Below are 15,848 nucleotides of genomic sequence, written 5' to 3'. Positions count from 1 at the left end.
TTTAGCTCGATGCACATTTAGCTTGATGCACAGTTAGCTTCGATGCACATTTAGCTTCGATGCACATTCTGCTCGATGCACATTTAGCTCGATGCACATTTAGCTCGATGAACATTCAGCTCGATGAACATTCAGCTCGATGCACATTTAGCTCGATGCACATTTAGCTCAATGCACATTTAGCTTGATGCACATACATCCAACAAAAGCAGCTCACTGACACCCATCAGTGGAACTGTGTCTTCTTCAGCCCTGCTGTGGTTCCCTCTGTGGGCAGCAAACACAGCAAACATCTCCTAAGACAGCCGGTTAAATCGACATTGGTAACAAAAACACACAAAATGTCTTCTGAAATGACAAAGCAAACACGCTAATTTTCTTCATGATTAACAAAGTAAACACACAAAATTCCTTCTAAAGCCCCAAAGTCATTCAAATCTCCACACATGAGACGAGCTTAATGTCTTCAGAAGTGAGAAGAAGTAAACAAATGTTCCCAAAAAGTGACAAAGTGAACAAACCACATGTTCCCACAGCTGAAACACACCAAACAGGAGAATCAACTCAATCAATTCAACACAACAAATACAATAAGAGGCCTCACTGCTAATTCAGAACATGCCAAATTTCCTTAAGAATAGTTCCTAAAAACACTAAATGTCCTCTCAAGTTACAGTAAATACATTTAAAAAAGTAACAGAAGCCTAAATAACTGCGAACACATTCAGAGTCAGAGTCACCGAACAGTCAGTGTTGGTCTCAGTGTTGACAGAAGACATTTAAAGTTCCAACGCGGCCACGTGAAAGTGAACTGATTGGAACTTTGTCCCAGACTTCGTCTGTTAGCCGGTTGGACGAGATGATTCTCATGTAAACACTCCAGAGGTCCAGAGGTGCGACAGTTTCAGGGTTAAACATTGACATGAAGGAGTTTCACACAGACAGGAACTGCAGTTTAACATCCTGACCGAGCGTGTGTGAGGTGGGGGGGGGGGGTGCGTGGCCACCTGCTGGGTCTTCTTCCCAACACAATGGGAGCTGCAGTTTAAAAATAAAGTTGTTTTCACCTCAGTTTATTTTTACTCTCGCTGGTTTATTTCACTTCGTGTTTTATTCATTCACATTATTTACTGCTGCTGATCTCACTGCAGATGATTTATCGCCCTTAAACCAACTTAAAGGTAAATTAAAATAAATTAAAATGAATTAATTAAAAAAAAAAGAATTAAATTAAATTTAAAAAAAAAAAGGTAAATTAAAATAAAGATTTAGTAGTTTTTTTTATCGGAAATCTTTCTGCTATCCTTTTTATTTCCTTAATATTTTTACTCAGCTGCTCTATTTGATGATTTTTCCTTTTATTTGATATTTCTGTTATATTTTATTTTAGATATTTTTTTAAAATGTCTTCATTTTACTCATTTAAGTGTAACTTCCAAATATTTGTAACCGTTTTATTGCTTTGATTGATCTTAATGATTGATTTTTTTTTTTTCCATATTGTTTTTAACTTGTGAACTATGACACTTTTGTTGGGGTTAATCTGTCAGAACAGATTCTCCAGACCACTCCCCCGTTGGCTTTGGCCCCGCCCCCTTTGGCTATGACCCCGCCCCCTCGTACCTCCCCCTGCTGTGCACTTTCATCCTGCTCCGGTCAGAGAAACATCTCTGTCCGTCAGATCTTCCGTCCTCATTCCCGTCTTTCATCTGAGCGGACCCATGTGGCAGCATGCGGCGAGGCAGAGGTGCATGCTGGGATTGTTCGGGCGTTTGGGGATGGGTTGTGGGAGAGGACGAGCGAGGTGGGTTCACTGTGAGAGAGAGAGAGAGAGAGAGAGACGAGTTTGAGAGGAATAAGAGTGTGAGTTGGTTAATGAGTGACAGAACGAGGTGACTGAGTCTCTGTTGTGTCCTTAACGATGCGTGTGCACGTGTGTGTGTGTGTGTGCACGTGTTTAAGTGTGTGCACGTGTGTATGTGTGTACAGGACGAGCAGGTTTTCTTTATCTGGATGCAACAAACTCACACAAAGGACAGAGTTGTGTGATCCGAGGAGGAAGACAGGAAACGGTGTGTTTTGTGTCTCTTTCAAAGGTTTTTGTGCTTTTCAACATTCCTGAGTCGGACCGAACGTGTTTAAAATGCTTCAAACTTCCAGGTTCAAACTTCCAGGTTCAGCTTCCACAGCCGGCATGTTGGGAGGCTGATGGATGCTCATTTACATCCAGGAATGTTTGGGAAATGTTACATGGAGGGTGTCAGGGGTCTCCTGAAAGAGTTCAAAGTTCAGCTCAGAGAAAATGAAGGATTGATGGAAAAGGAGAGGAAAATGTTTCATCTGAACACACAGATGTTGCTGCTCATCTGTTATTATTGTGTCAGAGTAAAACTCAGCTTTTAAATATGTATAAAGCAGCCGTTCTCATTTCATATTATTCCTGCTGAGTCGACACAGTGACCTGGAGGGGTCCGTGTTCCCCCGACTGGTCCAGGAGTCTCTGGATTGGTTCAGCCTGAGGACACATGGTCATCGACCCGTCTGCAGGCGCCACGGCCGCCGTTACTCCAACGCCGTGCGTCTGAGGCAGGAAAAAACAGACGTTTTTACGTTGTTTCCGTGACTTACCGTGGCGCGTGAGGAAGATTCAAACTGGAGTGTTTCAGATAGATAAACTTAAACTGGAGTGTTTCAGATAGATAAACTTAAACTGGAGTGTTTCAGATAAATAAACTTAAACTGGAGTGTTTCAGATAGATAAACTTAAACTGGAGTGTTTCAGATAGATAAACTTAAACTGGAGTGTTTCAGATAAATAGGACTTAAACTGGACTGGGAGCAGATCAGGAAGTAAAAGAAACACCTTCTGACCCAACTTCTGTTTTCTTATCTTGATATTATTCATGTCGGAGCTTCTTCGTGCCGCCACACATGAAACATCAGGAGACTTTTATATACTATATATATTTTTTATTTCCATGTTAAATATTAAATGATGGGATCGTTTTCTCATCCAAGGACACTTCTTTGATGCCACATTCGCTTATTTCTTGCTTCTAGTTCCCTTAGTCTCTCTGTTTTTCCCTCGTTTCACACCAATGCTCCATGTTGCCATTAATTCCCGCTGTGTTTCTGCTCCATGTTGCCGTTAATTCCCGCCGTGTTTCTGCATCGTGTTGCCGTTAATTCCCGCTGTGTTTCTGCTTCGTGTTGCCGTTAATTCCCGCTGTGTTTCTGCCCCATGTTGCCGTTAATTCCCGCCGTGTTTCTGCTCCATGTTGCCGTTAATTCCCGCCGTGTTTCTGCTCCATGTTGCCGTTAATTCCCGCCGTGTTTCTGCTCCATGTTGCCGTTAATTCCCGCTGTGTTTCTGCTCCGTGTTGCCGTTAATTCCCGCTGTGTTTCTGCTCCATGTTGCCGTTAATTCCCGCTGTGTTTCTGCTTCGTGCTGCCGTTAATTCCCGCCGTGTTTCTGCTTCATGTTGCCGTTAATTCCCGCCGTGTTTCTGCATCGTGTTGCCGTTAATTCCCGCCGTGTTTCTGCTTCATGTTGCCGTTAATTCCCGCTGTGTTTCTGCTTCGTGCTGCCGTTAATTCCCGCTGTGTTTCTGCTCCATGTTGCCGTTAATTCCCGCTGTGTTTCTGCTTCGTGCTGCCGTTAATTCCCGCTGTGTTTCTGCTCCATGTTGCCGTTAATTCCCACCGTGTTTCTGCTCCGTGTTGCCGTTAATTCCCGCCGTGTTTCTGCTTCGTGTTGCCGTTAATTCCCGCCGTGTTTCTGCTCGGTGTTGCCGTTAATTCCCGCCGTGTTTCTGCTCCATGTTGCCGTTAATTCCCGCCGTGTTTCTGCTTCGTGTTGCCGTTAATTCCCGCCGTGTTTCTGCTCGGTGTTGCCGTTAATTCCCGCCGTGTTTCTGCTTCGTGTTGCCGTTAATTCCCGCCGTGTTTCTGCTCGGTGTTGCCGTTAATTCCCGCCGTGTTTCTGCTTCGTGTTGCCGTTAATTACCGCTGTGTTTCTGCTCCATGTTGCCGTTAATTCCCGCTGTGTTTCTGCTCCATGTTGCCGTTAATTCCCGCTGTGTTTCTGCTCCATGTTGCCGTTAATTCCCGCCGTGTTTCTGCTTCGTGTTGCCGTTAATTCCCGCCGTGTTTCTGCTCGGTGTTGCCGTTAATTCCCGCCGTGTTTCTGCTTCGTGTTGCCGTTAATTCCCGCTGTGTTTCTGCTCCATGTTGCCGTTAATTCCCGCTGTGTTTCTGCTCCATGTTGCCGTTAATTCCCGCTGTGTTTCTGCTCCATGTTGCCGTTAATTCCCGCCGTGTTTCTGCTTCGTGTTGCCGTTAATTCCCGCCGTGTTTCTGCTCCATGTTGCCGTTAATTCCCGCTGTGTTTCTGCTCCATGTTGCCGTTAATTCCCGCCGTGTTTCTGCTCCATGTTGCCGTTAATTCCCGCCATGTTTCTGCTTCTTGTTGCCGTTAATTCTCGCCATGTTTCTGCTTCTTGTTGCCGTTAATTCCCGCCGTGTTTCTGCATCGTGTTGCTGTTAATTCCCACCGTGTTTCTGCTTCTTGTTGCTGTTAATTCCCACCGTGTTTCTGCTTCTTGTTGCCGTTAATTCCCGCCGTGTTTCTGCTTCTTGTTGCCGTTAATTCCCGCCGTGTTTCTGCTTCTTGCTGCCGTTAATTCCCACCGTGTTTCTGCTTCTTGTTGCCGTTAATTCCCGCCGTGTTTCTGCTTCTTGTTGCCGTTAATTCCCGCCGTGTTTCTGCTTCTTGTTGCCGTTAATTCCCGCCGTGTTTCTGCATCGTGTTGCTGTTAATTCCCGCCGTGTTTCTGCTTCTTGTTGCCGTTAATTCCCGCCATGTTTCTGCTTCTTGTTGCCGTTAATTCCCGCCATGTTTCTGCTTCTTGTTGCCGTTAATTCCCGCCGTGTTTCTGCTCCGTGTTGCCGTTAATTCCCGCCGTGTTTCTGCTTCGTGTTGCCGTTAATTCCCGCTGTGTTTCCTGTGTGTCTGCAGACTCCAGCCAGTGCAACTCTGACGGTTCGGGCCTCCAGACTCAGCCCAGCAGCCAAAGTGAGACAGCAGCGGCCGTCCAAAGAACTCGCCACGTTCAGAAATGCCGTCATCACTGACTTGTTTGTCCTCTCTCAGGTGCCACCTCTCCCACTGTGTGTGGAATGGGCGGAGCTCCAGGGGCCGCCGTGGGCTCTCCGGGGCCCAAACGCAGTGGTTCTGGAACCGGAAACACCCTGAAGGTAACAGCATCACTACAGTGCTGGGGTCAGGGGTCAGGGCAGGTGTTAATGACCAGTTACTATCTGTTGCAGCGCTGGTTAACCAGTCCCGTCCGGAGGCTGAGTCAGGGAAAAGCTGACGGACAGAAAAAGCCTCCAATCAGGACCAGGAGGCGGGACAACAGGCCAGAGCTGGCGACGCCTCTCGCCATCAATGCCCAAACGGTTTGAACCCACACAAGATCACAAACACGTGTTCAGACAAAAAAAAAGAAGCTGCAAAGTAAAAAAATGTTTCTCTGCTTCTGCAGAAAGCGAGGAAGGACGAGGGCGGGCAGAGCGGCGGGGAGGAGGAGCCTGAAGAAGAAAGCCACACCCTTCTGCCACCTCCCATGCAGATTATCAAGGACCCCAACAACCCTGAGGTAGTGATGGCAGATTAATGAACCTGTGTAAAGCTAATAGGCCTGGGCAACGATTAAAATGTTTAATCTAATTAATCACATGATTTCCCTGATTAATCACGATTAATCGCATTTGTACGAAAAATCCAAAAATGACTCCAAAAGTAGTGTATAGCTTTTAGCATTTAGCTTTATTTTAAATGTGCTGCCATATGAATGAAAGTGCCATAACATTTGTTGTGCAAACACACTTTTAACATCAGCATCTTTCTGTAGTTTTTATGTAGAAGCCTCGCTCCACTGTCTGTTTCCTTGAATGACTTGCTGCTATCAGTTGTGTGTTTTGCCTTTAAGTGATATTTTAGACTGGAACTACTACGCTGAGAAGACAATTCAACTTGGCAGTGTTTACAGATGACTTTGGTTCTGTCGACTCCGCCGTCTGGAAGAACTTTAAAATGAAAATGGCCGAGTAAAAGTTCCGTACCCTTCTCCATATTTGGTGGATCCGCCGATTACTTTTTTTTTCCGGTTCCACAGCAGACAGCAGCAGACTTTTACAAAATAAAAGCCTGTGAGCAACAGACTTTTACAAAATAAAAGCCTGTGAGCAGCAGACTTTTACAATAATAAAAAAATATATAATAAAATAGGGGTGGTCCGTGGCGTAGTGGGTTCAGCTGTCCCCGGTTCGAGTCCCGTATCGGATGGCCCTGTGCTGCGTGTTGTTCCCCCTCTCTCTGCTCCCTACTTCCTGTCTCTCTGAACTTTCATAATCCATTAAAGGCACAAAAAAAAATTGTACGTTTTTTTTAGTTTAAAAAATATATATAAATAAATAATAAAACCTGCTTTAATGCGTGATAAAATATTTATCGGTGTTAAATAATTAACGAGTTAACGCGATAATAACGAGTTAACGCGATAATAACGAGTTAATGCGATAATAGCGAGTTAACGCGATAATAACGAGTTAATGCGATAATAGCGAGTTAATGCGATAATAGCGAGTTAACGCGATAATAGCGAGTTAACAGAATGTGAGCCTCAGCTATGGAACAGCTAAAAGACTCCAAGTGAAAGATAACCTGAGCCTGAGAGGTTTTATAGACAAGAAGCAGCACCGAGAGGCCCCTCAGAGACGCTTCTTTATCTCTCCCCAGGCTCTGGACTCTGATCAGGGATCCAACGAGTCGGACACCGAACACAGGAACAAAGCGCTGAGAGGACGCATGTAAGCCCAGAGCTCCGGATAGAGAATGAACCGGAACTCACCGGGAACGTGTCACCTATGTGAATGTGTGTCTGCAGGTTCGTGGTGAACGAGATGGTCCAGTCAGAGAAGGACTATGTGAAGGACCTGGGAGTGATCGTAGAGGTGAGACGCCAATCAAATGTCAGAATGATGTAGCGCAGCAGAGAGAACGAACCCACCACAGAGCTGTTGTGCTGTCGCAGGGCTTCATGTCCCGGCTGGAGGTCCGAGGGATCCCAGAGGACCTGAGGGGGAAGGACAAGATCGTCTTCGGCAACATCCAGCAGATCTACGACTGGCACCGCGAGTCCGTCACACAAACGCACGTCTGAACCGCCGCCGCCGCCACGCTGAACGCCGCCGGGCTCACGGTGTGTTTCTCTTTCAGCTTCTTCCTGGTGGAGCTGGAGCGCTGCGTCCAGAATCACGACCTGCTGGCCGACCTCTTCATCAGACACGTGAGCGCCACGAGCACCGAGTCACCGAAACAGAGCCGGAGGTCAATCCCAGCTTGACCTCGCATGGTCTCCAGATGGACCAGGGCTGTGTTCAAAACCGCATACTACATACTGCATACTACATACTACATACTGCATACTACATACTACATACTGCATACTACATACTGCATACTACATACTGCATACTACATACTGCATACTACATACTACATACTACATACTGCATACTGCATACTACATACTACATACTACATACTACATACTGCATACTACATACTGCATACTACATACTACATACTGCATACTACATACTGCATACTCATCGATCAGAGAGTATGTAGAGCGTTTACCCACAATGCATTTCGCTCCTGCCCGAGCCAAAATCAGCCGGCCTGAAGCTGATTTCTCTTAAGCTCTAAACTCTGTAAACTTTAGCAACATTTGAAACATTTTCAGGTGAGAAAGTAGTCGTTTAGATCCCCAACGTGTTGAAAACCTGACAAAATACCGGCTATTTACAATTTTGTTCCCACGAATTCGGCGCTACTAAAGCTAGCCGCAGTGAGCAACGCACTTCCGGTTATTTTCACAAAATAAAATACCCGTTGCCTTTTATCATAGGGAAAGCCATTACGGTACAATTGGTGCTTTTGTTTTGAAAACAGGAAGTGAACCTACCCTCGTTGTAGCTAGCTTGAAACTGCCGTTTTGACAGGAAATGACGATCTGCGACGTCACGTTACGTTGCATCTTGGGTACTTTGAGTATGAGTAGTAACCTCATGATGCATACCCAACATTTCGGAGAATCTAGTATGCATCCGGGAACTTCTCGCTGACTCAAACTCGCATACTAACTCAAAAAGTTAGTATGAGTAGTAGAAGTAGTAGGAGAAGTATACGGTTTCGAACACAGCCCTGGACTTTAATGGGGAATACTGAGTCCCCTGATCTGAACCTGCTGGTTTGAACAGGAAGATGGACTTAGGAGTCCCAGATCTTTAACTCTGTACCTGGTGTGGGACTTACCTCGGAGCTTCACTTTGACTTACTTAGGAACTCGGTGACCTCGACTTGGAACTTCTTTACGTACTTGTCAGTCCTAACTATGAACTGGATGTGTTTGGCTCACTAGTCAAAACCATAAAGTCCACAGCCAAGTCAACCGGTTCAGAGCTGAGATATTCCAGCTCTGAACCGGTTGGTCCAAACCCAGAATCTTATGCTAGTCGTGGTCCTCGACTGTAATTTGACTCGGACTTGTTGGTATTCACTTGGAACTGGTCTCTGAACTGTTTGGTCTTGACTCAGAACTTGATCTTGGACCTAAGTTGGGATCACAGTTGAATCGACTCGGACCGTATCTATTATTGAATCAGAGCTTGACTTGAAACCTGACTTTGGGACTTTACAGAGGACTAAAGACTCGCTGATCTTTACTGGACTGGATTTGAAAGTCTTGGACTGGGCATTTGACTCAGGATCTGATCAGGGACTTAACCAAAGACTGTTTTTTAAGGCTCAACATCCTCATGGTTTCTCTGACACAGAACAGGACTCGACTCGGGACTATAACCCAGCTGACTGCCGGCCTGAAGGCGTATTTCATGGCTCCAGCACCAGGCTGGTGGATCGCTCCCTCGTTGTTCCACCGTGTTGACCCGGGTTCTGTGTTTGTTGCAGGAGCGTCGGCTGCACATGTACGTGGTTTACTGTCAGAACAAGCCCAGGTCCGAGTTCATCGTCGTCGAGTACGAGACCTTCTTTGAGGTAACAAAGTCTCTCTTTTTGTTTTCTGGGAATGGAACCGTCTTGTATCTGAAGGTTTCAGCCATAAATCAGCTGATTCTCCAGTGGAATTCGGTAAATGCCGGATAAGTTGTAACTCCCTCTGTTGACCTGCAGGAGATCCAGCACGAGATCAGCTGCAGGATGTCCATCAGTGATTACCTCATCAAGCCCATCCAGAGAATCACCAAGTACCAGCTGCTGCTCAAGGTGTGTGTGGACTGAGCCTCTGTCCTCAGGAACCGCCGTCCCAACACTCACTGAGCCTTAAGGGTCCTGTGGGTCAGGACCTGTTGGGTCAGGACCTGCTGGGTCAGGACCTGCTGGGTCAGGACCTGTGGGGACCTCGAGGGTCTTGATTCAGGACCGGGACCTCGAGGGTCCTGATTCAGGACCGGGACCTCGAGGGTCCTGATTCAGGACCAGGACCTTGAGGGTCTTGATTCAATACCGGGACCTTGAGGGTCCTGATTCAGGACCGGGACCTCGAGGGTCCTGATTCAGGACCGGGACCTCGAGGGTCCTGATTCAGGACCAGGACCTTGATGGTCTTGATTCAGGACCAGGACCTTGAGGGTCCTGATTCAGGACCAGGACCTCGAGGGTCCTGATTCAGGACCTCGAGGGTCCTGATTCAGGACCAGGACCTTGAGGGTCCTGATTCAGGACCGGGACCTCGAGGGTCCTGATTCAGGACCAGGACCTCGAGGGTCCTGATTCAGGACCTCGAGGGTCCTGATTCAGGACCAGGACCTTGAGGGTCTTGATTCAGGACCAGCTCTTTTAGAACCTGAGTGGTTCTCCTTCAGCAGCTCAGTGCTGCTCAGAAATGTCTCATTACTTTAGTAATTACTAAACTTTTTTTAGGGATCACTGCCAATTATTTTTCCCATCACGGGAAATTTCCAGATTTCATTCTCCCCACAGAAAAAAAAGAGCAAATTTAACTCTTTTCTGACGTTTATATCGTGCTTGGCGTGACTTTAATGGAGTTTGATGAATGTGAATCATCTGTTTCCGTCCGTTAGGATTTCCTGAAGTACACCTCTAAAGCCGGACTGGACTGTGAGGAGAGCGAGGTGAGTTCCAGAAAAGCTTCTGGATTCTGCTGATCATTTCCTCTCTAAAGCCATCTCACAGGGTCCATAAAGTGAAGCCGAAATATCTGCGTCACTCCCCGGTGGCTGGTCAGTAGAGGTGGGTAGAGTAGCCAAAAATTGTACTCAAGTAAAAGTACTGTTACGTCAGAATAATATGAAAAAGTCAAAAGCAGTCATCCAAGTAATTACTTGAGTAAGAGTAAAAAAGTGCTCGGTGAAAAAACTACTCGAGTACTGAGTAACTGTTGAGTAACGTCTGATTTATTTGTTAACACAAGCATTCAATCAGACAGACAAAAATACTAAATAATCATCTTTAGCCAAATTAGAGTTCATCCAATTGATAAAATAAATTAAAATTAATTAATTAATTACAAAATAGCTTAAATTAAAATAATCCAGGTAAATTCAATTACTTCAATAAAAAATAAAAGAGACTTAGGAAATGTTTCAAACATATGTAACCCATATGTAACCTAAAAAACAAACATTCATCTATCCATGGGGTAAAAAAACGAGTTTAGGAAACTTAGCGCTACATGTTTCCTCAAGTTAGATGTTGAGTTTCTGCTGAAATGTGCGTTTGTTTTGGTTGACACAGAAGACACATAATGTAGCTGCTGTTTCTCACTCTTTGTAAGGTAAACATGCTTTCAGTATGAGGCCTCGTCTGCGTCTTCATTTCCCACCGTTGGTTCTGACATTTTTCATCTGTTTCTTTGTTTGTTTGCTACGACTGCTAATGCTAAAGCTAACCCGTCCCGCCGCTGAGATTGAGTATGGTCACGTGACCAGACTGCACGGCTGCGTCTGATTGGTGGAACACAGTCAGGTGGTAGAGCCTTTGGCGGAAGTCTCTCTCTCTGTCAGAATAAAACATTAAAATGAGGCGTACGCGGGGGATGAAAATAATGAGGCGTAGAATACCAAAGAGGTAAGAAGAAAAGTAACCAGCTCATTGTACACTGCAAAAAGCCAGCTTTCAAAAACAAGAAAAAAAAGTACAAAAATTAGGTGTATTTTGCTTAAAAAAAGCTAAATTATCTGCCAATGGAACAAGAAAATGTGGCTTGTCAAGATTTTTTTTAAAAAGTAAAAATATTTAATCTCAATTAACCCACAAATTAGTGTATTTTAACTAATAACAAGTACATTTTTCTTGATTCTAATTAAATACATGTGGCCTACTTTCTCAATATTTTTAAAAATATTCTTGAATTAAGTAAATGCTAGAGCTATTATCTTGACATAGTGGTATGCATTAGGCCTTATATTTCTTGAAACCAGCTTGGAAACTGTTGATATTCTAGCTTCAAGCATGTACTTACTCAAAACAGGTCATAAAATCTCAGTAACAAGTAATATCTTATTTAGATCATTAAGGACAGAAACACTAAAAACAAGTGAAATAGTCCAACATAAAAACTGCTTACTAAGAAGAACTATCTTATCGGACAAAAAATAAGCATATATCCCTTTGATCTAAGATTTCTTTTTACTTAGATTTCACTTATTGCAGTGTAGCCTAATGGAGCGGAGTAAGAGGACAGTTTCTGCTGCACAAATCTACTCAAGTAAAAGTAAAAAGTATAGAGATTTAAAACTACTCCTAGAAGTATAATTTTTTCAAAAACTTACTCAAGTAAATGAGTATGTAAGTACTGAGTAAATGTAAGTCGTTACTACCCACCTCTGCTGGTCAGTAGAAGTTAGTTATCCTGTATTCCAGCTGTTTCCGTCTCCTGGGAGACGAGAAGCTGTTTCTGTCGGCCCTGTGAGGAAGATGAGAAAGGATTCCCTCTGTGGAGGACCACAAACCTTTGTAATATTTAACTTCTGAGTGTGTGCTGTGTGCAGAAAGCAGTGGAGCTGATGTCACTGGTTCCCAAACGCTGCAACGACATGATGAACCTGGGACGCCTGCAGGGATACGAGGTACAGCCGAGCATCTGAGCCGTCTGCAGCTCTGTTAGACGCTCTGTCGCAGCGTTATGTCCCCTTCCTCAGGAAAAACATTGTTTTTATGTAGGCACAGCCTCCAAAAGGGTATTTAAAAGATTTTAACGAGGGCTGGGCAACGTTTAACATGTTTAATCTAATTAATCACATGATTTCCCTGATTAATCACGATTAATCGCATTTGTACGCAAAATCCAAATATGAATTGAAAAGTAGTGTATATCTTTTAGCATTTAGTTTTATTTTAAATGTGCTGCCATATGAATGAAAGTGCCATAACATTTGTTGTGCAAACACACTTTTAACATCAGCATCTTTCTGTAGTTTTTATGTAGAAGCCTCGCTCCACTGTCTGTTTCCTTGAATGACTTGCTGCTATCAGTTGTGTGTTTTGCCTTTAAGTGATATTTTAGACTGGAACTACTACGCTGAGAAGACAATTCAACTTGGCAGAGTTTACAGATGACTTTGGTTCTGTCGACTCCGCCGTCTGGAAGAACTTTAACATGAAAATGGCCGAGTAAAAGTTCCGTACCCTTCTCCATGTTTGGTGGATCCGCCGATTACTTTCTTTTCCTGTTCCACAGCAGACAGCAGCAGACTTTTACAAAATAAAAGCCTGTGAGCAACAGACTTTTACAATAATAAAATAAATAATAAAACAGGTCTGTGGCGTAGTGGGTTGAGCAGGCGCCCCATGTACAGAGGCTATAGTCCTCGCTGCAGCTGGCCCCGGTTCAAGTCCCGCATCAGACGGCCCTGTGCTGCATGTTGTTCCCCCTCTCTCTGCCGAAAACAGTAAGAAAAATTAATAAATTTATTATAAAAATTTAAAAAGTAAATAAATAATAAAACTTGCGTTAATGCGCGATAAAATATTTATCGCGTTAAATAATCAAAGAGTTAACGCGATAATAACGAGTTAACTCGCCCAGCCCTAATTTTAATATAATGTAACGTTTAATATAATGTAAAAAGATCTAAAGAATTCATGTGAAGGGAAGATAAATACAGAGTCCTAAGAGATGAACAGAATGATAATGCTGCTGTCAGCTTTTATCACCACAAGCAGTCATGTTGGCACTTTGTTGGATGAACCCAAACTCTCCCCCGGGGGTCTCGTCCAGGGGAAGCTGACGTCTCAGGGGAAGCTGCTGCAGCAGGAGACCTTCTGCGTCTGGGAGCAGGACGGAGGCGTCCTGTCCCGCAGCAAAGAGCGCCGAGTCTTCCTGTTCGAGCAGATCATCATCTTCAGCGAGCTGCTGCGCAAAGGCTCCAACAACCCAGGATACCAGTTCAAGAACAGCATCAAGGTGAGGCCCGTCCACAGCGCCCCGCTGGGCACTGCCCCCCCGCCGGTCGGAGCCTCAGAGTAACGGTGCTGTTGTCCTGCTCCTGTGTGATCAGGTCAGCTACCTGGCGATGCAGGACAGTGTGGACGGCGACCCCTGTAAGTTCGTGCTGTGGTCCCGGGGCTCGGCCGAACGCTTCACGCTGCAGGCGTCCTCCGCCAGCATCAAGATGACCTGGGTGGAGACCACCGCCGCACTCCTGGATGCACAGAACAACTTCCTGTCGGGTAGGCCCAGCTCCTGGGAAAATTAACTTCCTGAATTCACCACTTAGTCCTGAAATATCTTTGAATTTCCCTGAAATATCCTTGAATTTCCCTGAAATATCCTTGAATTTCCCTGAAATATCTTTGAATTTCCCTGAAATATCTTTGAATTTCCCTGAAATATCCTTGAATTTCCCTGAATTATCCTTGAATTTCCCTGAAATATCACTGTTTCCACCACAAATATGCTTCCTGAAATCAGAATTAAATCCTAACTGAACATCTGTGGTTACTTATGAACTGAAAAATTTTCAGAATCTCTTTAAATCAAAGTTTTTAGTGTCTTAAATCAGAATTATTTCTCTTGAAAACAGTCAGAAACATCCTTGAATCACGCCTCTGCTTCCTGGAGCCATCCTTGAGTCAACTCGAGACTCTCGTTTGGCTGAAAGATGGATTTAGAACCAGGATCTTTAACCTTAAAACATACAATCTCTCTTTTATTCTTCAGTCTTCCCACAACAACTAAATTCAGGATTAAAGTTTTTCTTAAGCTCTCCTTAAATATCATTGAATTAACCTTGAACCTTGAAACAAACTTGGCACCATCCCAATCAAACCTTCTCAAATTAAACTAAATCACAGTTAAAAACTCTTGTTTTTCAGTACTCAAACATTCTTTATTCTGCCTTTTTTAACCCCCATTTATCTGCTTTCTCCATCATTCCTGATTTTACCGGGATAAGATCTCCCTAAAACATCCTTAAATATCCTCCAAACATCCCACTGAACCTCAAATCACCTCCATTTATGGCCGAACCATAATAATAATAAGTGTTATTGACAGTAAAGCTGTGAGCAGGGATGCTTTCACACGACTTGTTTGCATGTCACAGCTCTCCAGTCACCCATTGAGTACCAGAGGAAAGAGGGCGGGATCTCTGTGACCCGTCCGCTGTCGTCAGGGCGACCGCCGTCGGCCCCGCCCACTCCTAATGGCCACGCCGCCCAGCCTCTTCCTGTCAGTGAGCAGGACGACCAGGTTTGGATCTCTGTCAGTATTTGTAGTATCAGTGCTTGTCGTGGTCTCTAAATGTCCCGTTTGACCCTCCAGGAGCTGATTCTGGTGCTGCAGGACTTCGTGGCAGTGCGAGAGGACGAGATCTCTGTGTTTCGGGGGGAGAAGGTCCAGATTCTGTCGTCCAATCAGCAGGGTCAGAGTCTGGTTTACCGGCCGGCCAACAGCGACTCGCCCGCAGCCGAAGGCTGGGTGGCCCGGAGTGTGCTGAAAACCCACTGACAGGCAGGCAGGCCGCAGGCTCAGTTTACTGTAGACCTGCAGGCTCAGAGTCCGGTTTACTGTAGACCTGCAGGCTCAGAGTCTGGTTTACTGTAGATCTGCAGGCTCAGAGTCCGGTTTACTGTAGACCTGCAGGCTCAGAGTCCGGTTTACTGTAGACCTGAAGGCTCAGAGTCTGGTTTACTGTAGACCTGCAGGCTCAGAGTCCGGTTTACTGTAGACCTGCAGGCTCAGAGTCCGGTTTACTGTAGACCCGCAGGCTCAGAGTCTGGTTTACTGTAGACCTGCAGGCTCAGAGTCTGGTTTACTGTAGACCTGCACTCTCAGAGTCCGGTTTACTGTAGACCTGCAGGCTCAGAGTCTGGTTTACTGTAGATCTGCAGGCTCAGAGTCCGGTTTACTGTAGACCCGCAGGCTCAGAGTCTGGTTTACTGTAGATCTGCAGGCTCAGAGTCCGGTTTACTGTAGCCCTGCAGGCTCAGAGTCTGGTTTACTGTAGACCTGCAGGCTCACCGTCCTGCAGGCTCAGAGTCCGGTTTTCTGTAGACCTGCAGGCTCAGAGTCTGGTTTACTGTAGATCTGCAGGCTCAGAGTCCGGTTTACTGTAGCCCTGCAGGCTCAGAGTCTGGTTTACTGTAGACCTGCAGGTTCAGAGTCTGGTTTACTGTAGATCTGCAGGCTCAGAGTCCGGTTTACTGTAGACCCGCAGGTTCAGAGTCTGGTTTACTGTAGATCTGCAGGCTCAGAGTCCGGTTTACTGTAGCCCTGCAGGCTCAGAGTCTGGTTTAC

General features: G+C 45.3%; 1 protein-coding gene across 1 annotated transcript in view; it reads left to right on the top strand.

Annotated features, from left to right (window-relative positions):
- LOC142391527 (kalirin-like) overlaps window positions 1-15,289 on the top strand; it is a 69,394-nt gene extending 54,105 nt beyond the window's left edge. Inside the window, exons 42-57 of the mRNA XM_075477360.1 lie at window positions 5,018-5,074; window positions 5,153-5,256; window positions 5,329-5,460; window positions 5,547-5,660; window positions 6,803-6,873; window positions 6,951-7,017; window positions 7,098-7,201; window positions 7,283-7,352; window positions 9,038-9,124; window positions 9,260-9,352; window positions 10,171-10,221; window positions 12,100-12,177; window positions 13,329-13,514; window positions 13,609-13,780; window positions 14,656-14,801; window positions 14,874-15,289. Coding sequence (XP_075333475.1) covers window positions 5,018-5,074; window positions 5,153-5,256; window positions 5,329-5,460; window positions 5,547-5,660; window positions 6,803-6,873; window positions 6,951-7,017; window positions 7,098-7,201; window positions 7,283-7,352; window positions 9,038-9,124; window positions 9,260-9,352; window positions 10,171-10,221; window positions 12,100-12,177; window positions 13,329-13,514; window positions 13,609-13,780; window positions 14,656-14,801; window positions 14,874-15,059 — 1,718 coding nt within the window. The 3' untranslated portion in view covers window positions 15,060-15,289. The remainder of the gene's footprint in view (window positions 1-5,017; window positions 5,075-5,152; window positions 5,257-5,328; window positions 5,461-5,546; window positions 5,661-6,802; window positions 6,874-6,950; window positions 7,018-7,097; window positions 7,202-7,282; window positions 7,353-9,037; window positions 9,125-9,259; window positions 9,353-10,170; window positions 10,222-12,099; window positions 12,178-13,328; window positions 13,515-13,608; window positions 13,781-14,655; window positions 14,802-14,873) is intronic.
- The last annotated feature ends 559 nt before the right edge of the window (window positions 15,290-15,848 follow it).

The sequence above is a fragment of the Odontesthes bonariensis genome, chromosome 11 (assembly GCF_027942865.1).
Source record: "Odontesthes bonariensis isolate fOdoBon6 chromosome 11, fOdoBon6.hap1, whole genome shotgun sequence".
NCBI classification, from domain to species: domain Eukaryota; kingdom Metazoa; phylum Chordata; class Actinopteri; order Atheriniformes; family Atherinopsidae; genus Odontesthes; species Odontesthes bonariensis.
Note: the sequence above shows the minus strand (reverse complement) of the source record. Positions and strands in the feature narration are given on the sequence as shown.